This window comes from Carcharhinus amblyrhynchos, chromosome 10 (assembly GCF_965287045.1).
Source record: "Carcharhinus amblyrhynchos chromosome 10, sCarAmb.v2.hapA, whole genome shotgun sequence".
NCBI lineage: Eukaryota > Metazoa > Chordata > Chondrichthyes > Carcharhiniformes > Carcharhinidae > Carcharhinus > Carcharhinus amblyrhynchos.
This window is the reverse complement of record NC_137333.1, coordinates 59,166,299-59,192,385: the sequence shown is the minus strand read 5'-3', so window position 1 is coordinate 59,192,385 and position 26,087 is coordinate 59,166,299. Positions and strand designations below refer to the sequence as shown.

The 26,087-nt window shown below is 39.8% G+C and overlaps 1 protein-coding gene across 2 annotated transcripts in view; it reads left to right on the top strand.

Moving 5' to 3' along the window:
- The window catches only part of LOC145348970 (TBC1 domain family member 8-like), a 77,391-nt gene that overhangs the window by 23,120 nt on the left and 28,184 nt on the right, over window positions 1-26,087 (top strand). For both annotated transcript variants that reach the window (XR_013888043.1, XM_080197131.1), the window contains exons 2-7: window positions 10,816-10,926; window positions 12,132-12,250; window positions 13,655-13,883; window positions 17,613-17,853; window positions 20,010-20,217; window positions 21,052-21,246. Coding sequence is in view for 1 of the 2 variants with exons in the window: in XM_080197131.1 (XP_080053257.1) it covers window positions 10,816-10,926; window positions 12,132-12,250; window positions 13,655-13,883; window positions 17,613-17,853; window positions 20,010-20,217; window positions 21,052-21,246 (1,103 nt within the window). In the remaining variant the exon portion in view is untranslated. The remainder of the gene's footprint in view (window positions 1-10,815; window positions 10,927-12,131; window positions 12,251-13,654; window positions 13,884-17,612; window positions 17,854-20,009; window positions 20,218-21,051; window positions 21,247-26,087) is intronic.

Here is a 26,087-nt window from a genome sequence, read left to right as displayed (position 1 = left end):
GCTCAATCCACTCCAACCTTCTCCCATTTCTCGTCTGCCACCAACTATTCCCTTCTTCTCCTCCAAAAGCTTGCGTAGCATTCCTCTTTAAATGCATCTTTATCATTCGTTTCAACCTCTTGCTGAAATAGCAACTTTGCCATTCTTACCATTCTTTGGGCAAAGAACTCCCTTCAGACTAATACCATGGAATCTTTCATGTGCACCTCAGAAGGCAGGTTATTTAAAATCTCATCTGATGAACGGAAACTCCAACAGTACACTACTCCCGTGACTGCATTGGCATGCTAGTAGGGAGTAGGAAGTAGGGAGGTCTTGCTGTAGCTGTATAGGGCATTGGTGAGGCCGCAGCTGGAGTACTGTGTGCAGTTTTGGGCGCCGCACCTGCGCAAGGATATTTTGGCCCTGGAGGGAGTGCAGAGGAGGTTTACTAGGCTGATACCGGAGTTGAGGGGGTTGAGCTATGAGGAGAGGCTGAATAAACTAGGCTTGTACTCGTTAGAGTTTAGAAGAATGAGGGGAGATCTCATTGAGACGTATAAGATGATGAATGGGATGGATAGGATAGAGGTGGAGAGACTCTTCCCACTCAAAAAAGACAGTAGGACTAGGGGGCACAGCCTCAAGATAAAGGGGAGGCGGTTTAGAACGGAGTTGAGGAGGAACTTCTTCACTCAAAGGGTGGTGAATCTCTGGAATTCTCTGCCCGTTGAAGTGGTGGAGGCTGCCTCGCTAAATATTTTTAAGAAGCGGGTTGATGGGTCCTTGATAAGAGAGGGGATTAAGGGTTATGGGGAGAGGGCGGGAAAGTGGAACTGAGCCACGACAGATCAGCCATGATCTTACTGAATGGCGGGGCAGGCTTGAAGGGCTAGATGGCCTACTCCTGCTCCTATTTCTTATGTTCTTATGTTCTAGACTAGATTTTGTCACAGTTGGGCTCGAACTCTCAACTTTCTGACTTGGAGGTGAGTGCTACATGAATACTTGGTCATATTTTTCTGCTTTCCCTCTGACATACTTTTGACATGGGAGAATGGATTTTTTTTTTACTTTCACTGTGCGTGGATCTAAAGTTTCAGTGTCTACTCTGGCTTTCCAGTATAAATCTGGCTAAATGTAATTATAACATGACCTTCCCCACCCTTTTTTCTCCTGGAAACCATTCTGCTAAGTATGGTTTAAAAATAACTTGGTATGTAAATGGTTAGAACAAACAAAATGTCTTCTAGAAAAGATTCAACCTTCACTACAAAAATTGATGATCAGATTTTTCAGAATGGAGAATGAGAAAAGACAATAAATGGAAACTAATTCTCTCACCCACTCTTTCTGCAGCAGGACTTGCTTGTATAGTTTTTTTAATGTATCCTATAAAAGTGCAGGATTTTTAATACACATCTTCCCTTGAGTAATTCTAACCCTTTCTGTGCTGTTTGTTTTTTTTCTCTCTAAATTCAACTAATTCGTCGCATTGCTAACTAAATGAATAAATGCAATATTTCATGTCGCGTCCTCAGTGGGTCGCTGAAGGAAACTTATTTTCTCTTCCCATTTTTTTTCATTCCACTTAATTGAAACTTGTTAGTCTATCATAGTAAGAACAAGGAAATACTTTAAATACCCTGATTTGCACCTCTTAAGTACTAAAGTTTTGTGGAAAGCTGTCCAAATTTAACTGATTTGGATTTTTTTTTCTGGATGATTAACTTGAGAGCTTGGACATTATTTAATGTGAGGAAAACCATACCGAGATATTGACAATTGGATGTTATATGTTCACCCTTGGGGTGAACTTTTAGCTCCTGCCACCTAATCACATTCATCAAGGCCAATTGAAGGGGAAGCTGAATCAATCTCAAGGTTCCCACAGACCACAGGGACTAGTTTAGGTGCTTGGATGTGGGCACCTGGTGGCAAGCTGGTTAGGCCAGTGCTGCAGGCATGTCTCAATGCCCTCTGGTGTAGGAGCAGCCAATGTCACCCTGTGGACATGGTTTGAAGTCATGCCAGATGATAAAATGAAAAAAATCAAACCCAACATACCACAAATCTACTTGTTTCCAGTTTTAACTGTTTCACTATTTAAACATAAAGCTACCTGCCTTTGAAGCAGCGAGCCTATTTTAAATTCACTTTTGACTAAGTTTCCCAGGTCTTGAGAAACCTAGCAGGTACAACAAGGTATGAAAGATGAAATCCATAAGTTCTTTTTTCCCAGCACTGCTTATGGGCCAGGAAGAACAGGAATGTTTCCCCTCGGTTCAACAAGCTAACCACAAGCATGTTGTGGAGTGGAGCTATGGAGAGTACTGGTAGAGACTCCAACATTCTTTACATAAGTGCCCAGTGAACTCCCCCACTTTATCTCCTATTACTGGCATGTATTGGAAGGATTTGTAAGTTGATTTGCAACCTGTTTGGCAGTGTTACAAATGCACCTTCCTTGGCCACCAAGTCCTCTGGCAGGAATTGAACTCATCCTCTGGCTTGGCAGGGCCATTACTTGCTGTGCATCACAGGACTTCCTCACTAACCACCACAGGCCAATATTTTTTTCAATAACTACAGGTCATTGAGCTTGCCCAGTTTTCTGGGCTTTGTGAATCTCAAACAATATTTCTGCGTGGACCTTGTCTCCAGACTAAATTTCAGGCCTATGTACTGAAGTAATCAAACCACATACTTCTGTTGTTGGCTCCTCATTTAACCAAGTTATTCAGTCTTTTATTGGATTATCCGCTGTTCAGATTATAGTTCAAAGCAGCCATGTTCTTCACTGTCTTCCCTCCATCTCTAATGTTTCTTTGCCCATTGGATCGTATGCACCAATTTTGAGACCGGAGATGTCACAATCTATGATCAGTCTACACCTCCACATTCAACTAGCATTTCTTTACCACCAATTCTAGTAATTGAAAACTTCAACAGGGTTCTATCAAGCATCAGGTACTGACTCAAAAGATCCCCAAAAATGTATAACCATCTCCTGGAGTGAAGCAAATAAAGTTTTATTCAAGATGGGCAATCACACTGTTTGTGTTCAGCTTGATCAAAATAGTTCTCTCCACAGAGACTCCAATAAATTGAGTTTGCAAATAAAAATGCATAACCAGCTCTTCATGATCAAAACGTTTAAACATCAAAGCTTTGTAATATCTTAGATCTTTGGAGAGTCGGCGCAGACACAATGGGCTGAATGTGGGTATTTTTTTAAAGTCTTTCTGCTGGTGCTCTTGAATACTAGACTGAATACAGTCCAGATCTAATTTGCTGCCTTTTTGTTGCCACCAATGTCCCTGTCTCCTTTTGGTTACTGTCACTAAATTGACATTAGGAACCATGAATAATTTGTTTAGAAACATTTCATTTATTTAATGAACATTGAATGTGCCAAAAGCTGGATTAAATATTTCATATCTTGACAAACAACTGCCTATGTCCAAAGTATCTGATGCAGTCAGGAATGCTCTAAGTAATGTTCTGACAAAATCAATAATGACCTTTTGTGAAACTGTTGCTGCCTGTATTGTTTACTGGGATAATACAAAGAGATTTGCCATGGCTGCCTGTAAGAACATAATAATTCAGCTGTTTGTTCAATGTGCATTAAACAATTGTACGGAAGAAGCTATCCAGACCACATCTGCCTGCAAAACTCAATTGGTTTGCTTAAAGCAGACTCTCTCTTGGGATGACTGGCTCCTCTATTTAATGATTTCTGAACTGGCAGTCAAGGAAACCAAACGACTGATCTGCTGAACCAGTCAGTTCTTTTCTCATCCAATTCTTATTCTTTTCTCCTCTACTGTCTTTGGATTATCTTTCCATCACTAATTGCCCTTTTGGTTTGTTCGCTGTGACTGGCGATACTATTGATCCTGATTTCTAGTTGATTCCTGAATGCCAGTGTGGGACCCTTGAGTGAGCATTAGGGTAGCAGGATGGCAGCAGGTTTCCCATCCATCTCCTGCTTGATTTAAATTCCTCTTACCCTTATGGGAAGGAATTGGTAAAAATGCAACATTGATTCATTTTGGATACCAGCCAGGATGAAGGGATTACAGTTTATTGGGATTCCCCGCACCTGAGTTGAGGATGTTGAAGCATGAGCTAATGAAAATTATTTTGGGTTAATCGGGAAAAGTAAAGGTAATTGGCGTATGAGGGACAGTGGGATTATAGTAGGTGGTTCATTGCAACAGTGTTTTTCCCTCTCTTTGATGGGACAATAGGCCTGTTTCTGTAACATTTTATGAACTGGAAACTTTGTTCTTTTAATAAATGGTGGGGGGACTTCAAAAATTGAAAAATATGGAACCAGACAAGTCTGCTAATTAAGCCTTGTGACATGTTGTAACTCTCTCTTATCACTTTGCACCTACCAGCCTTCTGAGTTTTAATTCATTCAGGGAATGAGGGCAGCACTGGGCCAGTATTTGTTGGCAATGCCAAATTGACATTGACCTGAGTGATTTGCTAGGCCATTTCGGAGGGCATTTTGAGAGTCGACCACATTGCTGTGGATGTGAATCACATATAGGCCAGACCAGGTAAGGACGGCGTATTTCCTTCCCTGAAGGATAATATTGAGGGTTATTACAACCATCAGCAATGGTTTCATGGTTACCATTAGACATTTGATTCTAGATTTTTATTGCATTCAAATATCACCATCTGCCATGGTGGGATTCGAATTATCCTGGATAATTGGATTACTAGTCCAGCAACAATACAACTGTCTCCCCTAAATTTTACTGCTTTATTTCAAGATTCATTATTTATTTTATGGTGGGAAACACTGAGCAAAAACTTTGCCATGTTGATATTTCAGTTGCTGCTCTCCATTCCTCTGTTTAAAACATTGCAAGCAATGTTTTTTTATGTTTCTTCCCTCTGGCCTTTGCAGCTGTGTGCTTGCTGCTCTGTTTCCATCAAAAACGATTTTCAACAGTTTTCTTATTTCATTTATTAATCACAGTTTTACTTTGCTCTGTTCACTCTGCCAACCTATGGGGACCCTGGTGCTGGATCTTCATTACTGTGTTGATATGCTGCTCAACATTGCAGATCACGGACTCTATAGTCTTCACTGAATTGTTATGGGAACCTCCCATGACCTTGGAAACAAGTCCAAAGTAGATTAGTTTCCAAAGACCATGTCGATATGAAATGCACCTCCCAGTTGTAGGTCAGAACAAGAATTTAATTCTGGCAAGGAGCTATCTCTTGGGCCTAATCTTTAAAAACCAATGACCAGTGTACCATGTTGGCCTGAAAAGTCAAGGCCTTTATTAATCTTGGGACAGTCACCTCTGTCAATCATCTGTGACTTGAGCTTGAGTGATATTTGGGCAGTAACTATGTCCCATTGGGGCAGTCATCAGCACTTTTGTGATTACAATGCATGCCATAAATGTTGATTGTAAAGAGACCTAACTGTTTATCTGGCAGATAAGGCCTTCCCTCAAATTTTTCTGTTTACATAACCTAAAAGGTATCCTTCAACCAAGTGAGGGTTGCAAGCTGCAATTAAGTTTTTTTTTTCCTGGAGGTTTCATCTCCTGGCTTGTCCCACATTCCAGCTATTAGTCAGCGAACACATCCATCTTCTGATGCATTTGCATTCCAATGCCAATTGGAAAGCAAAAATACAGTTAGATGACATTTGACAGTCAGCAAAACGTCTTTTTTTTTTCATTTTCTGGATACAAAACACTGAAAAGAGAAATGTTCAATCATTTTTAATGTCTTTGACGTTTCTTCAGGGATGTGCAAAGTAACCTTTGATTCCTAGAGCTGGCAACCCTAAACCCAGTGTGCTCTCATTCCCAATACAATCTCATTGTCAAATCCATTGGCTTTGCTGATATCTGTAAAATGAATTCATGCTTTGGTTGTAGTGAAAATGTGCAATTTTTTTTCGTAAGTGAGTTGTCTCAAAGCGCATTAGAGGGAAATGGTTACCTCTATCTGTTTCAGCTTCTAGTTGCTTTTTTATCTGCTTAAATTTGTATTGGTGGATTTGACAGCCCTTTAGGCTCCTTGAGATTATGGTGTCCTTTTAACTTGCAGCACCATAACAGAGAACACACAATCATAGAACCCTACAGTGCAGAAAGAGGCCCTTTGGCCCACTGAGTTTGCACCAAACACAATCCCACTCAGGCCCTACCCCCATATCCCTACATATTTATACCCACTAATCCCTCTAATTTACACATCCCTGGACACTAAGGAGCAATTTCTTAGCATGGCCAAACAACCTAACCTGCACATCTTTGGACTGTGGGAGGAAACCCAGGCAGACATGAGGAGAATGTGCAAACTTCACACAGTGACCCGAGCCAGGAATCAAACCCAGGACCCTGGAGCTGTGAAGCAGCAGTGCTAACCATTGTGCTACCATGCCGCATAAGTCAATTTAAATGATTCCTGCTGAGCCACTATAATTACTGAAATGGATTTATGTGCCTTGGACTTGGGTCTGGCATTTCTTTCTGACACAAACTTTGCTTGGAGCAACTTCAATAAAGATTCATGAGAATGATGATCCTCATCCCTGGGACCAGTTATGAGATGAGTGGAGAGGTTGAGATTATTTTCCATTGAGAGGAGATTTTGCAGAGGTATTCAAAGCCATCAGGTACCTGGATACAGTAAAATACTCCAGTTGGCCAAGGAAGCTGTAGCGACATGAGGAAAGAAATATATTCATGCAGTGAGTGGTTAGAATCTAGAGTGCACTGTCTAAGGGAGGTTCAGCCAAAGCACTCGAGAGGGAATTAGATTTTAACTGTAAAGGAAGAAAATGCAGGGCTATGGAGAGAAGATGTGGAATTGGCGCTAACTGTGAAGAAAATGAGAGAACTGTTTTTCCCTCTGTCACTGGGAGTTTTGGGGTAACACATCCAGTAAATCATCTCTGGTCTTCTGAGAAGAAAATAGACAATCTTCCAAGTGTTGCTACCTGCTGCCTTCAGTCACGAAAGGAGTCTATACTGTCTCCCAGCATCTACTCAACCTGTCCACTTCACCTACAAAGGTGACCTTCAACTGACTTCACAAGCTATCAGAACTTCTAAACCGAACCCCCGTTTTGACCCCTTCACTTGGAAAGAAGGAATTCATGGGCCTGTAATAACCTGGACACTGATTTAAAATCTCCTCTTTTAAGAATCTTTTTCTTTATCTGCATTTTAATCTTTATCTACATTTTTAGTGAATAACTTTTGTCACCTTGAGTAATTTTGTAATAAACCACCTTATCTGACTGCAGTGTTATTTTTAAGTTGAATCACTTGTGAATTAAACATATTGCACCTACACAGCACTGAAGAAATGCCTTTTTACGTGGTCGATATATCATTTTGCCATTGGTTCTCTTGCCAACCACCTTAACTTGTTGTCCTCTGGTTCTCAAACCTTCTGCCAATGGGAATAGATTCTCTTTCCTCTTCCAGACCCCTCATTTTGAACACTTCTGTCAAATTTCCTCTAATTTTTTTTCCCCTCCGGAAACAGTCCCTAACTTCTCCAGTTTGTCCATGTCACTGAAATGCCTCATCCCAGAGATCACTCTCCATTGGTATTAAAGAAGGTACAGAAACAATGTACAGTCCCTTATGCAGAGGAATGCCAGTAGTTCTTGTAGGTCCCAGTGTAGTGAATCACCTTGTTGTTTTTGCATGGCTGGTTTTCCCACATGTTCATAATTCCTCATCTGGCATACAGTGTAACACTTTCTTTGTTGAGGGGGTTGTCAGTTGTTGTCGAGATTAATTATTCAAGATCCTTGACTACCTGCAATGGTGAAGAAGGATGCCTATAATCACGTTTCTCTCACACTCTCACACTCTCACACTCTCACACTCTCACACTCTCACACTCTCACTCACACTCTCACTCACACTCACACTCACACTCACACTCACACTCACACTCACACTCACACTCACACTCACACTCACACTCACACTCACACTCACACTCACACTCACACTCACACTCACACTCACACTCACACTCACACTCACACTCACACTCACACTCACACTCACACTCACACTCACACTCACACTCACACTCACACTCACACACAATGCTGGAAAGCTTGGTCAGGCAGCATCCATGTGCTGAGAAACAAAGTTAGCCTTTTCAGGTCCACCACCTGATGTCTCATAGAACACTACAGCACAAACAGGCCCTTCGGTCCACAAGTTGCACTGATCATATCCCTACCTACTAGGCCTATGTACTCATCCAGAAGTCTCTTTTTTTAAAAAAAAACCCCAACAAATTTGCCTCCACCACCACCGATGGCAGCCGATCCCACCCACCACCCTCTGAGTGAAAAACTTACCCCTGACATCTCCAACAGCTCTCTCCAGGAAGAAGCCTCACAACACCAAGTTAACGCCCAACAGGATTGTTTGGTAGCACGAGCTTTCAGATCGCTACTCCTTCACTCAGGTGCAGCCTCACATCAGGAAGCTGCATTCACCTACATGTCTCTGTCAAGTCATGGGAGAACTGTTTTATAAGTCATGTTGGTGTGTTTCATGCCATGGTATGGACAATTTAATGTGGGAGGGAGGAGGGGGGTGCTGTCAGGTTTAAGCACCTGATAGTAATATCTTTGAGGTGACACAGTTGCACATTGATTAGTACTGCTGTCTCAGTGCCAAGGAGGTGGGTTTGATTCCCAGTTTGGGTCACTGTCTCTGCAGAGTCTGCCCGTTCTCCCTGTGTCTGCGTGGGTTTCCTCCCAGGTGTTCTGATTTTCCTCCCACAGTCCGAAAGGCGCACTGGCTAGATGCATTGACCATGCTAAATTCTCCCTCGGTACACCAGAACAAGCACTGGAATGTGGCAACTAGAGAATTTTCACAGTAACTTCATTGCAATGTTAACGTAAGCCTACTTGTGACACTACTAAATAAGCATTAAAATTTTAACATCGGGATTCCTGTTATGTCATTGCTTGGGTTGGGGGTCAGAACCAATCGAGCAGCGCTATCCAGGCAGTGTGAATGCAAGTTTGGGACTCTTGCTTGATTATTCATCCCCTCTGCCATTCCTGCTCTCCCTCGAAACAGGGGTGGAAAATTCCCCCAATAAGCTTCTTCATTGTGGAGTCGGCATACATGCATGCCGTAACAGGCAGGTTTTCTACAGTATCGAGGGTTTTGTTGTAGTCAACAAGCAGAATTCAAGGCAGTGTTCTGTCCACCTCTCCAATTGCTTATTGCAGTCTGGTGATAACCTTCCCCTACCTTTGTTTACAATGGGAGTTATTTTCTTTGGACCTGTTGCCTTTTTGATCACTTTGTTAATGCCCAGAGCATTTGCTGTGTTGTTCAGCTTGACAGCTGTTACTTGATGAAGCTTAAACCTCTATGGTTGTCAGGCATAAGAAGTAACATATAAATAAATAGTTTTTTTTCTGGTAGTCTGTACTGCAATGCCTGAGAGCTGGAACAATATGGATAAATATGAATGCATCTTGTGGATTTTATTTGTTTCTGCTGGGTTAATTGCACAGAGTTTGAAGTTATTACTCTTATCAGATGAAGCCATTTGCTTTTGCGAAAAAAACTGCTCCACTGTTCAGGTTGCACAACAAAGGCTGACCAGCAAAGCTCCAATATTGTCACCAGTCTGAGCTGAGTTATCTGATCTCAGATATTGCAGTTAGCTGGGCAATGCAACTATATGCCGAGGGTTAAGAGGAGGAAAGACAACCAAAGTCACCATTTGAGATTGTGTAGAAACTGGATTAGGCTGACCTGAGCACTCCCAAATTGTGAGTCCCATCACCTTCATTTTGGGCCTGCCCTCCTCCCTCCTTTTACAGGCCTCCCCAATGCCATATCTTTTGACTTGTGAATAAGGTGTGCTCATGTCTCCTGAAACTATCTCGTATGGGGGTTCTGAAACCTTGTTTGGCCCTTCTTTCTTTCTTCCAGCCTTCTCCCTTCAGGACACAGCCACTCCCTTGCTGCTTGACCAATCAAAACTATGCTTTTTCACACTCTTCTTCTACAATCAGATTCCACTCTGTCGCACTTGAAACTCCTCCAATCATAACAACTGTTTTTTTTTCCTGCTTTCTCTAATTGCTTAGTATTTTGCATTTGATGTTTAGCACAGCCACCCCCAGTCCCCAGTTGAGCTAGTTGCTGTATTCGGACTGTTTGTTGCATTGCGTGGTACGTTTGAAACAGTGGAAAGATAACCTAAAATGCTAGAAAAACACAGCGAGTCTGGCAATATCTGTGGAGAGAAACTGCTTCAAGCTCATATGACTCTTTCAAGCTGTGAAGAAGGGTCCTACGGAGTTGAAATGTTAACTGTGTCTTCCTCCTTGGATGCTGCCAGACCTGCTGAGTTTTTCCAGATTTCCAGTATCTGCGATGTTTTGATTTTGAGAGTAAATTTTATTCGAAAGAGCCGGGCATATATAGGCAATGTAGACAGCCATCTCATATCTGAGCACAGAATTGTGCTCTGCATCCATTTCTTTGCAAGGCATCTAGAGTTTGTTGTGCTGGATTTTAATAAAATCAAATGTTGGCTTGCAGCAAATGCATTCTTCAGCATGGACGATGTAAACAATGCCACTATGTTGTCTAGTATTCTTGCCAAAGGCTCTTGGGGTGAAACGAGTCGGTCAAGATTATTCGGAGATCAGTTTTAACAATGTTTTCCTAACTGCCAGAAGCAGAAGAAAAATAAGATTCTCCTTGACTTGATTTGAGAAATAATTCAGCCATTGCTTATTTGTCACATTTTTACACTCTCTGCTTTCTGCAGGTCTACTGGTGGGAGCTTTAGATGCAGTGCTGGACTCCAATGCCCGTGTTGCACCTTTCCGAATTTTGTATCAGATGCCAGGATCCCAGGTGTACTGGGTCCTAGCTTGTGGTACGTAAAACCAGCATCAGCTTATCCTGTTTTTCTAAACTATTATTACATTTGAAAGTGTACCATAGAATAAGACAGAGATCACTGTTTCTATGCTAAATAATGATATCTGATAATTTTTGTTTTACCTAGAACCCAAATTTATTTTTTTAGCAAGGTGCTTTGTTTGCACAAATAAATTAGTGGAGTCACATTTAGAAGTTGACATTTTCTACACCCATGAACAGTTACCTCTGTGAAATTGGTTTAATTTTTGTATTTGGCACTTGAGAGAGAAAATAGTAGCATGGTATAATATATCCAAAACGTGTCCAGTGTTTAAAGGAAATTAAAATTTATATATCTAATTCTAAACAGTTGATTAAAACATAAACACTTTTTTTCATTTTTGCTCTGTAGTTTGAGAGAAGTAAAGGTTCAAATGAAAAATCTGAAATTTATTTGCTGAAAATTATTTCTGAAGTAGAAAAAAATAGTCTTTATTGTCTTCCAAGATGTACTGATTCAAGCTGGCCCCAACCATGTCCGTGCCACGGAAATACTTCACTGAAGTTTCCAGTTATCCCAGTGCCATGTTTTACAGGTTAACTATAGAAAACTGCATCTGTAAAATATCAGCCATCTTCATTGGAAAGTATTTGACTCTTTATAGAACCATAGTAAATTGGTGCTTTTGGTTGAAAATGCAGTTGAAATGAAGGTGAAAGTGTGTTTTAGTTGGAAGAGCAAAGTTATAATATAACTCGTCAAAACAAAAATGTCTTATCGGGCAAATGTAAATTTTATTGCCAATGGTGCGAATCTAGTGTCATTGTGTGCATGTTGGGGAAGAGCTCCCTTGAAGAATCTGAGTACAACCACCAATGACTGATATAAGCTTTTCCTCTTTGGGATCCTTATCTAAATACTGGTTGGCAGCAATTCGCAGTCTGACAAGCTAATAACTTATAGCACTTGAATGGAGGTATTTGTGAGACAGCCCACAGGAAGCTCTTTTGCACAGTTTTTTAGTGCTAATATTTTTAGTCCAATCTCTTTTGACATTGCTATTTCCACAAATCCACTTCGTTAGTTGTAAGTTTTTAAAATTTTGCTGGATTTGAAGTGTTAAGTGAAAATGAACTATTGTAAACTTCTGAGCATAGACTTGTCACTAATTGCAAAAATCAACAAATCTTTGTTTTTTGCAAACCATTCTCTAAAAGGTGCCACTGTGGAGGAAATCCATCAGCACTGGGAGTGGTTAGAACAGAACCTTCTGCACACCCTTTCAGTATTTGATAATAAAGACGATGTTATTAGCTTTGTTCACGGCAAAGTGAAGGTAAGTGTGATACAGAAAAGATTGCTGTGAACAATTGAGCTCATTCAGATAAAAGCATTGACCTGCTTTCTGGGACACTGCAAGGTGTTATATAATGTCAAATACAGTTTTTGGCATTTTGCACTTCCACAAAGTAAATGTGATATTGTAAAACTCCATTTGATACCCTATTGGAATAAGGATACAGAAGTCCATGCCTTTTCTCAGCATAAAACAAAAGGAACATTTTATTCAGTATAAAGTTGGAAGAAATAAAATGCATTTAATAGACAAGCAATAAATGACTGTTGAATAATTAGCATTTTCACATTAGTGTCATTTTTGGATGCAGTGCAACAGTTGGTTCTCCCAGCATGTGGTGGTATCCTCAGTTCACTAGTGACTGACCTAGAAATCAGTGTTGAAATATGTGTACCCTTGTTTAGATCACTCTTAGGAGCAAAGCAAGATGCTTATAATGCACAACAATGTATTCTATACATTGCCTTTTGGAAGAAGCTAATGGCTATCTTAAATCTGCCTGCAAGCAAGTGAAGGTTCATAGTCACAATATCTTTCTGCTGTCACAATTATAAGTGAATCATAGGGTTATTAAGAATATTAAATTGTGAGTCAATACAGGGGAAGATTAAAACAGGTTGCCAAGTTGCTGTCTGTATAGTTCAGAAATAAACAATCTTTTTCGCTGCTTTTGTTCAAGACTTGCAACTGAAATAGCAAAGGCTTGGACTTTCTATATGATTTCCACTCTGAAATCGGCATAATCTGGGTAGGAACAAATTTCACCCATAACTATATTTTGCATTTGAGTATCCACAATCTTTAAAGTTGATTCAAAGATTGATTGATTCACCCAGGCAGTCTCAACCAGCTTCTCTGTGGTGCTCTGTTCCAGTTGTAAATCAGTTGAGTACGGATGGAAACTTCAAGATGTCACCTCAGGAAAGCCAGCACTGTTTTATCTACTGACTTCCTTGCACCTTTATCCAGTTACACCTTCGGTGGGAACTTTCATGTGCAGATTTAGAACAAATAATTGCAATTGCTTCAAATTTTATCATAATTTGGCCCCAAAATCCTTTTTGTTTTTGTGTCCCATGATTTTCCTTGGATAAGCATTTGTGAAATCCTGGGACAATGATATAAACATGTGATGTACTCACCAGTATGTATTATATGCAGACTTGATCAAAATGTGCTGTGCTTGAGAATTTCAATTTTTTAATAGCCTAAAGCCTATTAAACCATTCTATAAATACAGCTTGTTTATTTTAAATCAGAAAAACAGATTATTCGGTAGTAAAAAAAGTACAAGTGCCAAAATAAGAACAAAAAGAAAAATGTAACCTTTTCTTTTGTGCTTTTAGCCATGTTTTTTCAAGATTTTAAACCTATTTTAACTAGGGGCTTATTGCTGAAGAAACCAGGAGCAAATTGGCAGAACAAGAAGAAGATCCAGAGAAGTTTCGGGAGGCTCTAGTAAAATTTGAGACCAGATTTAATTTCCCAGACTTGGAAAAGCTGGTGACGTATTATTCATGTTGTTGCTGGAAGGGGCGGGTTCCCCGTCAAGGCTGGATTTACCTCAGCATTAATCATCTCTGCTTCTATTCTTTCCTGTTGGGCAAGGAAGGTGAGAATAAACGAAGGATATTTTTTTAAAAAGTCAATTGTAGAAAATTTAGAACTATTTGTAGTATTTTAACTTCCAATACATCAGTTGATAAAGTTACACGGGTAGCAAACTTGAATTATTATTTCAGCATCCAATTATCTACCTCAAGAACTGAGATAGTATTGGTAGTGTGCTGCTATCTTGTGTTTACGCTGTACCTTGACCTACATTGGATGAGGGAGCAGGTATTGCACATATATTACATATATCTCAAAGCAGTTTTCATATGTCTGCATTAATTAATCCTTAACAGTAGGCAAAGTGAAATTGTGACCTTTCTTATGGAAGCTTTGTAAGCAGTTCTCCCCGGCGAGTTGACCATTTTGATCAAAAAAAATGAACTGCTGATTTTTAATTTCATTTTGGCCAGGAAGCTTGGGTTATAACTGATCCAGTCATTTTTGATCTAATTATCTGAATTCTAAAATGATATTGCTTCTTCAATGTCCTTTTTTACTTTTGAATATAATTTTATATGTTGAAAGGTATTCATGATATTCAAATTTGAGTGTATCCAATGTCTTTATACAATTGTAGGTTATGAAAAGTAACATGTGAAGTGGCTGCGGTGGAACTTCTCAAAAAGCTTCCCTCTTTAAAAGGAGATTATCCAGCAACAGTTAAATATTGCCAAATGTCAATCTCGTGCTGGCCTCATGATATTTAATCTAATTGAGATGATTTAAAATTTTTATTGCTTGTGATCAAGTTCAAGGAGAAGTTGTTGTTCTCAGAATGTTTCACCCATATATATTTAGATGCATTAAGCGGAAGATGGCTTTGGATATTCTCAAAGGGAAACTAGAAAAAAAATTGGATTAATATAGTAGAATTACACACAAATAGGCGATTTGGTCCAATAGATCTGTGCTGTTATGCTTCACACCAATTTTCAGCATATTTTTCAACTCCTTTTCCTCCCCTGTACAGAGCGTTTCCTTTTGAAAAGCATCTTAAACTATATGGTACAAGCACTTGAAGTTCCACATTCTAACCACATTTGTTCCTTATTTAATGTATTAATAACTCTCTCATATCTGTAGCCCCAACTTTTACATTTATTCATAATTGAAAACATTTTCTCCACTTCTACTTTCTGTGTATCTCATTTTTATTTAGTGTTGCCTGATGCTGGTTGATCAGCCTTCTCCATCTTGTCAGAAACCCATTCTTCTTCCAATCTCATTACATGTGAGCTTGTTTTTCATCATCAAGTCTTTTCATTTAATCTTGGGCCTTCTTTCTCTTCTACATCTCTGGTAGGTCCACCTCCATTTTTCACCCCACCACATTTCCTTTCTCTGCAACAGATGATGACACCATTTTTGTCTCAGCTGCTTTCTTTGATGCTCCCACAATCTTCATTTGACCACCTTGATGGTTTCTGATTTTTGTCTTTTCTCACTATTCCACACACACATCTCAGCACCTCCCTACTTGTCCCTCTGTCCCGTCAACAGATGAGGGAGAGGAGGGAATAAACTTATTTGTCAACTGTGGTTAAACTTTCCACATGTAGGAAATTATATAACATGGAGAAGTTATACATAGTGTTCATTCCCTCTAACTGTCCTCCTTCACGTAGGGGGATAATTGTATTGTGTGAAGTTATTTAACGCCCATTGTTAACATGACAGGAAATAGCTTCGAATAATAGCCTGTGGAGAGACTGACATAGAGACACTACTATGTGTAACATGACTCTGGAATACTGGTCAAGAGCCAGGACAATTTGTTTCCATTTGTGGGAATGTGTTTAATTGTGCTGTAAACATGTTTGACAACTTGAATTCTGTACATAGGAGGAAAAAAATGGACACTTCCTCTTTCTACTTTATATTTATTTTGTACTTAATTTCCTAGTATTGTAGAAACTGGCTGGAATGGCCTTTTTAATTTCAGACAACAGTAGAAGAATGCGAGATCCTAAATGCACGTAATCCTGCAATATTAACTGCAAATTTGCGTGCTGTGGATATTTTCTTCTTGTGATCTTGCCATCCTCAGTCCTCAACCCCCCTCTTTCTTGCTCTTTTTTTCAAATCTCTGGAAATTTCTCATCTTGGTAATGTTGTTTGTCTTTTGAGGCATGGTTGTTTAATATTACTATCATCATTCTGTGTCCGTTTACCAAAATGGGCTAACAGTCCATTCCCAAAATGGTGAGTGGAAGGTATTTACCCACTCAGCCACTTATAGATTTTCCATTCTACATGGGGTGGCATGTTTTTCCTTGTTAAAAGCAACATCTCCTCCATCCCTTTTTGAAATAAATTTGCGATTTCCCTGTATTGATTACTTTAGCACTTTTGCAAAACCTTTCTAGATTGTGTCTGCTATCTATCTATCTATCCCTCTTTTATACAAATAACACAAATATTTTGTTTACAGCTTGTCATTACAAAATACATGCAGTGGACATGTAGGATAACCAAATGGCAAGATGTTGGATTTTGTTTTTGGCGTGGATAAGCTCTTTTTTTCATTCAATAAGCCTCTGGCAAACTTGACTGCAGTTCTGCCTGAGTGCCATTTTGGTTCAGTTAATAACCCTGGTACTTGTGAGCTAGAGAGCTATAGGTTACATTCTTTGCCCACTAGTGTAGCACTCCCTCTTAAAAGCCACTTCTACTTCCTCTGACCATTAAGTGATGGGGAGACCTTAGGAAGAAGTGAGGTTTAGAGGAAGTTCATTCAGAATGGAACCTGGGTGACCTGAAGGCATGTTGATAATTGAGTTGATGCACAAGAGGCTGCAATCAGAGAAATGGGAACGTTCTGGTTTGGAATGGTTTAATACTGGAGGAGATTACATAACACGAAAGTGGAGAGTATGTGGAAGGAGGTAATAAAGTTGAAATTGCTAACTTGGAGCTTTTGGTCCACAATTTTCTAGGCACCCCCTCGCACCTGCAAATCCACCACTGGGCGACTGCAGGATTCTGCCCCATATGAGTTCATGACCATACATCAGGGTGATCTGAACCATTGACACTGTTTTCAACTTCGGATGTGGCCAGACTTGCTGAGTGATTCCAGCATTTCTGTTTCTATTTCTAGATTCTGGCATCCGCAGTGTTTTGCCTGTGAATTGGGCAGATACTTGAGGATGAAGGATATATAAAGCTGCAGGCAAAAATATGGGATTAAACTTTTTCAAAGAGCCAGATAGGTACAATGAGCCAAATGGCCACTTTCTTTGTTGCAAACTTCTATGGTCATTATTGATTATTGAAGAATGGTGATGTTGGTGGGATAGGTCATGCACTGCAGTGTGTTAGGTGAGCTAAAATTTTATGATGAGTGATGAATAGATGGCTGATTAGGAGAGCTGCAATTACCAGCACAATGGCTGGATAAAAGTTTGTACTTGCTTTTCCACCATGTAGCAAAGCTTTTAATCTTTGCATTGATATGAGGTAGATAAATTATATTTGAAGGCTTAATGAAAGTGTGCTACAGATTCTAGTGCTAGTTCCAAACAGGATGGGATGTATCCTTTTTGAGAGAAAGAACCCTAACTCTTTCCTGATCAGAAGGGAAAGATTGAGGCTTCAAGTAAGAAGTGTTACTGGGAAAACATCTGCAAAATACACCAGTCAGTTTTAACTTGCCATTGTGACATACATTTGTGCTTAAAGATGGCCTATAATCTGCATTACTGAATATTACATTTTCTTATTTTAGTGAAACTCATTATCCCCTGGGCTGATGTGAAAAAACTAGAAAGGACTTCGAATACTCTTATCACAGAAATAGTACGTGTGACCACACAAAGCAAAGAACGCGACTTCTCCATGTTCCTTAACATTGATGAAACATTCAGGCTTATGGAACTGTTGGCAGATGTGACTGTTCGAAGGTTATTGGACAATGAGGCATTTGAATTGGATCCTTCTCTACAAAAACCTACTCAAATTACAAAGAAGTAAGAAAATTCAATAAAATTCTCTTTGTATATCCAAAGAGAACTTTGGAAAATGTAGGCATTACTTGTCAAAATAATCTTAACTGTATTCTGTTTCAACTGCTTAATATATAACCATTTTCTCTGCCTCTTTGTCTGATTTATTTAAAACTTAGATTGGGATCATTTTGCATCATACTTGAATTAGTTTGCATACTTTCTGAAGCATTGAGATGAGAACTTTATTCCAGCATAATGTCTCCTGTTGTGCAAGTGAGGCAATGATGGGACATTCTTGCAAGATCATGGAATTCTCATAGAATGCTACAGTGCAGAAAGAGGCCCTTCAGCCCATTGAATCTGCACCGACCACAATCCCACCCAGGCCCTACCCCCATATCCCTACATATTTTACCCACTAATCCCTCTAACCTCAGCATCTTAGTACACTAAGGGGCAATTTTAGCATAGCCAACCAACCTAACCCGCACATCTTTGGACTGTGGGAGGAAACTGGAGCACCCGGAGGAAACCCACGCAGACACAAAGAGAACGTGCAAACTCCACTCAGGCAGTGACCTGAGCCGGGAATCAAACCCAGGACCCTGGAGCTGTGAAGCAGCAGCACTAACCACTGCTACCATGCCGCCCATACTTTAAATACTGTTAGAAGCTTTAAATACTGAATTAATTTGTATTTGAGCTTAACCTGGTATAAAATTAACGAGACTGATTTCTTGGAGTTTGTTATTTATCTATACAGAGCCTAAATGGTATTTCCAATCCTTGATCTTAATGATACCGCCCACTTTTTGGTATCATGTTGTGCAGGTTGGTGAAAAGTGCTTCATGGTACCTTGCCTTTCGTTGTCCCTCTGCTAACACTTGTGATAGTTGAAACAACATAAAATGAAATCTGTACAAATGGTTAACAGTCTCAAATAGCTTGTGACAGATACAAGCTGTGTCTTGTAAATTGCAAGCTAGGACATCATTCAATGTTGTGGAGATGCCACCATTGGACAGGGGTAAGCACAGTAAGAAGTCTCTCAACACCAGTTAAAATCCAACAGGTTTATTTCATAGCACAAGCTTTGGGAACACTGCCCCTTCATCATCATCTTAACCCCCCTCTCCACTCACATTGTCTGTACCTTTTTTTAAGACTTCTTTACCTGTAAAGACTCACATTCTAACCGTTATTTTGTAAATTTGAGTTTGTCCATATATGCCCTGTTTGTGAACACAACCTCCCACTCACCTGATGAAGGGGCAGTGCTCCAAAAGCTTGTGCAACCAAATAAACCTATTGGACTTTAACCTGGTGTTGTGAGATTTCTTACCATCATTCAATGTGCCAGGTCTGTTTACAGCTTAAATCACAGGACACCTGTCAAGGAGAGTTGGCAACAGGTGAGTACAGTGGGGGTTTCTCTAATCGACGCCCAATGCTGCAAAGAAACTGCCCCCTTCCTGGAGTTGAATATTTGTTTGCCTCTGATGTAGGCTTTCCAACCTCCAGGAATGATTGGTACTAATGTCTCGAATGTTATCTCCAGCAGCCCAAGAGATCACTGGAGTATGCAGTGCCCACTTCCTGGGTGTATGCCAGTTATTATCAGATCAGAGTTACCAATTGTGTCTACGGCAGTTGAATCACTTGTCAACGTTGTTGTGACTCTAATGAATTAATATGGGGTAAAAGTTGTTTTATCTAGAAAAGGTACCAGAACCTGGAATCATTGATCTGTGATCTTTTTCAATGAAAGACCACAGCCTTGGTTTATAACTTGCCATCTAAAATGAGCCTTCTAGGTAAATTTGAACTGGTTGAGGGTAGCAGTGGTTAGCACTGCTGCCTCTCAGCACCAGGGACCTAGGTTCAATTCCAGCCTCAAGTCACTGTCTGGAGTTTGCACATTCTCCCTGTGTCTGCGTGGGTTTCCTCCAGGTGCTCCAGTTTCCTCCCACAGTCCAAAGATGTGTGATTTAGGTTGATTGGCCATACTAAATTGACCCTAGTGTCAGGGGATTAGCAGGATAAATATGTGGGGCTATGGGATTAAGGCCTGAGGTGGGATTGTGGTCAGCACAGACTTGATGGGCCAAATGACCTCCTTCTGCACTTTAGGGATTCTATGGTTTGTAACCTGTGCCTTCTGTTCATTTTGCTACAGGGACCTTGAAGCTAGAATGCAGAATGAGTATTTCTGGGCTTGTTTTAGGCTCCCACGAGCAGAGAAGCTGATTGTGATAGTAGACTGTTTCCTGTGGACGCCATATGACCAACGCCACACTGCAGGGAAGCTGTATATCTCTGACAATTACATCTGCTTTGCCAGCAAGGAGAAATGTAGCTGTTATGTAATCATTCCACTTCAAGAGGTATTGGACTCTAGTATTAAGACACTAAATGTTTTGCCTTAGTCAACTCTGGGCTGAATTTAGAGTTTATAGTCCAGAAAATATTTGTGCATGTATCTAAAAGATATGTTTTACGTAAACACGGTTTAAGATTCCTGAATAGATATCAATACAAAAACTGCTTTTGCCTTCCCATTGCCAAGAAATTTTGTTTGGAAAAGGAAATATTGTTTTCTCTGGTTCTGTAAAAGTTCTTAAGGTGTCATCTTGGGATTGTAAAAGTGGCTGTTATGTTGCATTGAACTGAACACTCTACAAACAACCCAGCATTGGCAAGCACCCTTGCTTTTGTTTTCTAGTTCAGCAAACCTGTTTTTGGAGTTTTGCCCTGCCTGATACTGAAATCGGCTAGTATCAGTTACAAGTTGGTTTTATTTTTAATTTGTTATTTGCATAACTATCCCGGGAGTGTGTCCCCATTTCAGGTTTGTGTATTAATAAACAAAGAAAATTATTTCCTTTTTGACCTTGTTTGAAGAACACCTGTTGTTTTATGATTAATGAACAACAGAAAGCATTATTTTTTTTTAAACTGACCTCATTTGAAGTTGCTTCATGAGAGTTGCAATGTGAGCCAAAATTATTTATTGCTTTGCTTCCTCCTCCTCCATACCCTCAAACTCACTGGTGAAGGAGGGCGTGTTTGGTCGAAACACTTGGAGAATATTTGAGGCAGTTGAATGTTGGAATGAGATTTCACTTTTGTTCAGTTCCTTTTGAATTTTTTTCTTGGCAGCAGACTCCCAGCAAGACAGCACAATTCTTCAATAAATGATGTTTGTCTTACGTTGACAGGTGGTTACTGTGGAGAAAATGGAGGACACTACTCTCCTCCCCAATCCAATTCTTGTTGGCGTTAAAAGCAAGCGGGTATTTCAATTTACAGAAATTAAAAATAGGGACCATCTTATGCAGCAACTAAGCAATCGGCTTCCTTTTTTAAAAGGTGGAAAGTCAAGCAGCCACGAGGAACCTAGAGTTGAAGAGAAGGTACTGTTGACTTTCTGTATTTAATGTTAATGAAGTCAGAACTACCCTGAAGTACACATTACAGTTTAGCAAAAAAAAACTTTATCTAAAAGTTATCTAATAAAAATTGAAGTGCTGAAAATACTCAGCAGGTCTGGCAGTGTCTGTGGAGAAAGAAACCAAGTTGATGTTTCAGGTCTCTTGAGATTTCCTAGCAGTTCCTGTTCCTATTTAAATTGTGTTTTTTAAAGTAACCAAAAACTCTGGTTCCGTGGCTGTCATTTAGTGGATAAGTGTTCCATGTGGCATGGTACCCAGCCAGGGAGATTAGCAAAATCCTATCGCTTAATCTCCATTAGAGCAGCAGAAACCCAAGAAGGGACAAAATCGTTTGTTGCGCCTCCACTGGTGGAAAGTATAGGTGTATATGGGTGTGTGTACAGGATCAAGTTTGACTGTGACTTCTAGTCCTTGTGTCTCTAACTCGGCTTCTGTTGCTCACTCCTCCTGTGCGCTCTCAACCCTTTTTCTTCCTGCTCCCCATCGCCCAAATCAGATTTGATGAAAATTAACCATTTGTGAGATGTCGGAGGTTCAGTAAGTCATTACATTGTCTGCGCATGAAGTGTGATTGAAGGGGAGAAGTGATTGATTCACTTTTAGGACTGTGGATCTTAAGTGCTTTGTTTCTGAATATTTAATTTGATCCAGGACACTAACTTATTCTGTATGATCATTTTAACTATCTTTTCCAAAAAATCTATTGCACAACCAGCAGAAATGTTGGTTGGCATATGCAGTGCACCCTAGCAACGTAGGAGAGAAATGATTGACTATAGGGTCCATGGCAACTTTTGCCCTTTTTTTGGTTTATGGTGTCTTTCTGGTTTATGAATTATGTTACTGACAGTGTATTTTAACTAAAAGATTAATTTCTTGGCAGTAAATTGATGCTAAGTGTGGGGGGAAGCCTGTAATTGTAGTGAAAAATCATTCTTTCATATGCAGAGGACTGGAAAATGTATTTGATATCCTAGTAAGTGGTGGAGGAATGCACAGTCATGTGGTCAGATAAAGATTATGATTCTGTACACAGAATAGACAACATCTACTCTGACAAAACTAACTAATTCTGGTAAGTGAAGGTTTTTAACACACCGTGACAATATTTGTAAGTTCTTCTACAATTTGAATTTTAGTAAGATCTTGTAAAACTAGCAAATTCATGCCTAGTCATTTGTTGTAGTTGAAATTTAAGAATTTTCTTTTCTTATGGAATATTTAATCAAGATTCAAATTATTTTTCCCTTTTTTCCACAGGTTAAAACTCATGGCACTTTTTTGTTTTTGGGCAGAAAAATAAGTGGAGAAATAAATCCTATTCATCAGATGTGTGCTGCCACATCTTGGACAGGATCTTCTTCAGGGCCATGAACAAAATTGAGTAAAAAAGGGACCACCACCACCCAGTGAGCAGATTGTTTTCCCCTCCCCACTCCCAAATTGTGGGGGGAAGAATGCAGTCGCTGGGTATCCAAGCGTTAAACTGCAATCCTTGTGTGATGCATAGTAGCATGATGGGATTGCCTGCACCCAGTTGGCAGGACAGGTTGGCTTTTCAGTTCATCCTTTAGTCTGCTCCTTGTAGATATAGGATGCTGGTGATGGAGCCTCATGTTGTGCTCTTAAATCTCTGGCTGAGAGGCCATCATCCAATGCAAGTGCTGATGTTCTGTCAGACCACTATATGAGATCAGTGTGAGTTGTCCCAAGTTATTTTGTATAAATAGGACAAATATGTACAGTTTTCAGTGATATTTCAAGAATGTGTCCAAATAATGCTGTGTAATGACCAATGCAAATTTTGAAATAAAACACTTGGTGAAATTTATTTTTACTGGCTTGATGGCTTTATTTTCACTCTGACATCGAGGGGATAGAATAGATCACAATTTATTCATTGTGCTTAAAAGAAATGAATGGTGTGATTTGATGGATATGGAAATGAGCACTTGGAATTAAAATAGGTTCATATGTATTTTACTGTGTTTGACAATGCAGTGATAGCATTTTGCATCTTATAAGGTGACAGACTAATTTTGTCTAAATATTTCCTGTGCTTTGCATTCTGACCGTTCAAGTTAACTTGGATATTGTCCAATTAGTTTTATCAAAAATGTTTTTAAAAACTGAAACTACTCAACTCCCTTAGTTGACAAATGTAAAGAAGGGGGAGATGAGGATGCTTGGTGGAAGAAGTTATGGGGGAGAGGGAACAGGTCACTGGTGACTCTTGTGGAATCTGCAATGTATAACGAAGCCAGATCCCACAACACTGGCAGTCCTGTATACAAATAAAACAAAGTATTATCAGGTGAATTTCAAATAACCATTCTCTCTCATACTCTGAAGTTAGTCTTTGGCAAGATTGTATTGTACATGTCCAGGTTCCAAAGTGCTTTGCTTTTGCTTGATCTTTTGTTTAGTATTATCTGTGTAACTGATTAATATTCCCTATTCATTGTCCAAATGCTGCTATTAAATCCATTGGCACAAGCCTGTGTTTGAATAAAATCCTGACACTGCTTTAAATTAAGACATTTTATCTTAAGTAAAGTTGCTTTTGGGTGTGCCGTTCACCTGGAACACATCTAACTGAAATATCCAGCCATGCAAATAGTTCTGCATTCCAATATCAGCTTGATCCAAGTGGTAGCACCCTGACCACCTCATCCCGATTTATCCTCAATGGCCTCTTGCCCTCCATGCCAATGCCATGACCCTAACCCTAACCCTCTCCTGACATCAAACACATGCTCTCGCCCTGAATTTGACTAGATATTAATACATCTCATTTGTTGGTCAGCATTCTTCCTTCACCTTTTTTTGTTTTTTTTTTTTGGAATCTTGCTGTCTCGGGGATGGCTGACAACTGCCAGAGGGTGGGGCTTATTTGAAAGAACTGCCTTAGTTCTCTAAGACTTCTCCCAAGTTGTTTTATGAGGAAAAGTTGGATAGACTGGGGTTTCTTCTCACTCACTGAAGAGTGAGAGATGACTTGATTGAAATATACGAGTTCCTGAACGGCCTTGACAAGGTGGATATGGAAAGGATGTTTCCTCTTGTGGCTGAGTTCAAAACAAAATTTTGTTGTAAAATTAAAGGTTGCCCTTTTAGAACAGAGATGAGAATGCATTTGAGGATTGTGTGACTTCAGAACACTGCCTCAGAAGGTGGTGGAGGCTGGGTTACTGAATATTTTGATAGATCCTTAGAACCATGGAATCACTACAGTGCAGAAAGAGGCCATCTGATCCACTGAGTTTGCACTGACTCTCCGAAAGAACATCCCACCTCGGCTCTGCCCTATCCCTGTAACCCCACGCCTTTTACCATGGCTAATCCATGCATCTTTTGACTGTGGAAGGAAACTATAACATCCAGAGGAAACCCATGCAAACTCCACACACTCACCCAAGGTTGGAATTGAACTCAAGTCCTTGGCACTCTGAGGCAGCAGTGCAGCCCCCGTGTCATCTTGCTGCCCACAAAAATACTTTTTTTTTGTGGAACTTAACTATTTTTAAAATGCTCACATCAAAGCAGGAGTTGAATCTTGAAGTCTTCTATCTGTATAGCGTGTAAGAAAGAATACTTTTCACTGTATACGAATACATGTGACAATAATAATTCAAATCAAAATTCTGATATGTGGTCAGATGTGTTATCCATTTCACATTTTGCAAGAGAATCAAAGGTAGATAGGAATGTAAAATTCAAAACACACAGATCAGTCATGGTTTTGCTTTGATGATGGAGCAGGCTCAAAGGGCTAAATGGCCTTCAGCTCTGTCAATAATTTGCAACATGGACTCATTCCAATTGTATCCAAAATAGCTACTGAGTGGACAAGAGTGAGGGCAAGCATTACTGAGAGCATTGTGAAGAGGAGAAAGCATTGAAGGTGTAAATTTATTTCTATTGACTTAACTCGCACCTAGCTTCTGAATGAGTATTTCATATCATGTAGTACCCTTAGCAGGAACTCTGTTTATAGATATGCTAAAATTAACTTTGGCTCAGGTCTTCCCAGGATACTGGCTTTCCTGTCTCCGTTTGTGGCTGTCCTGAGTGGAGACAATTTGCAACAATTGCACATAATCCAGACTGTCAGGAGTTTCCACAGGCACTTGGGAATTCTGCGACGGAGATCCCAATATGTTCTATGTACAAACTCTAACCAGGAAATCCTTACTGCAGGGCAAGGTGCCATTTTTCTCTCAAGAGGTTTTAAAAAGCAAAGTAGCTGTATTTTCAAGTTTGGTTTTGATGCACTTGAAATTAAGCACCCAACTTGGTTGGTGCAATTGTAGCAAGTTTCTGTCATTGTTGGAGGTGGCCAATAAATAAACCTTAATCAAATAGTCAAACTTTTGCTATACTTCATGCTGGAAAACAGCCAGAAGTTTCAAGTGTTCATATCTCCTTAATTGGTGTTTTTGAAATCATAGTCTTTTGAGCTTTGCATTTTGGAACAGAGCTCTTTTAGTCAAGGCAAAACTTACAAAAATCGCCAAGAACCATGAAAGCTCTCAAGGGTGTGGTTTGTGAAAATGCCAGTTTACTCTAGCTGAGATATGTGCATAGCATTTGCAGCATAAAGACAAGTCATTAGGCATGATTGATTTCTACTCGTGATGATCCAAGTCATCAAGCTCCACTTGACTTCTATCAGCATACCTTTCCATTTCTTCTCTTCTATGTTCTTATCTGGCTTTCCCTTAAATACATCAGTGCTACTCACTACAACCACTCCCAGCTGTACTAAGTTCCACATTCTTATTGAAACTTGTTAGATTCTG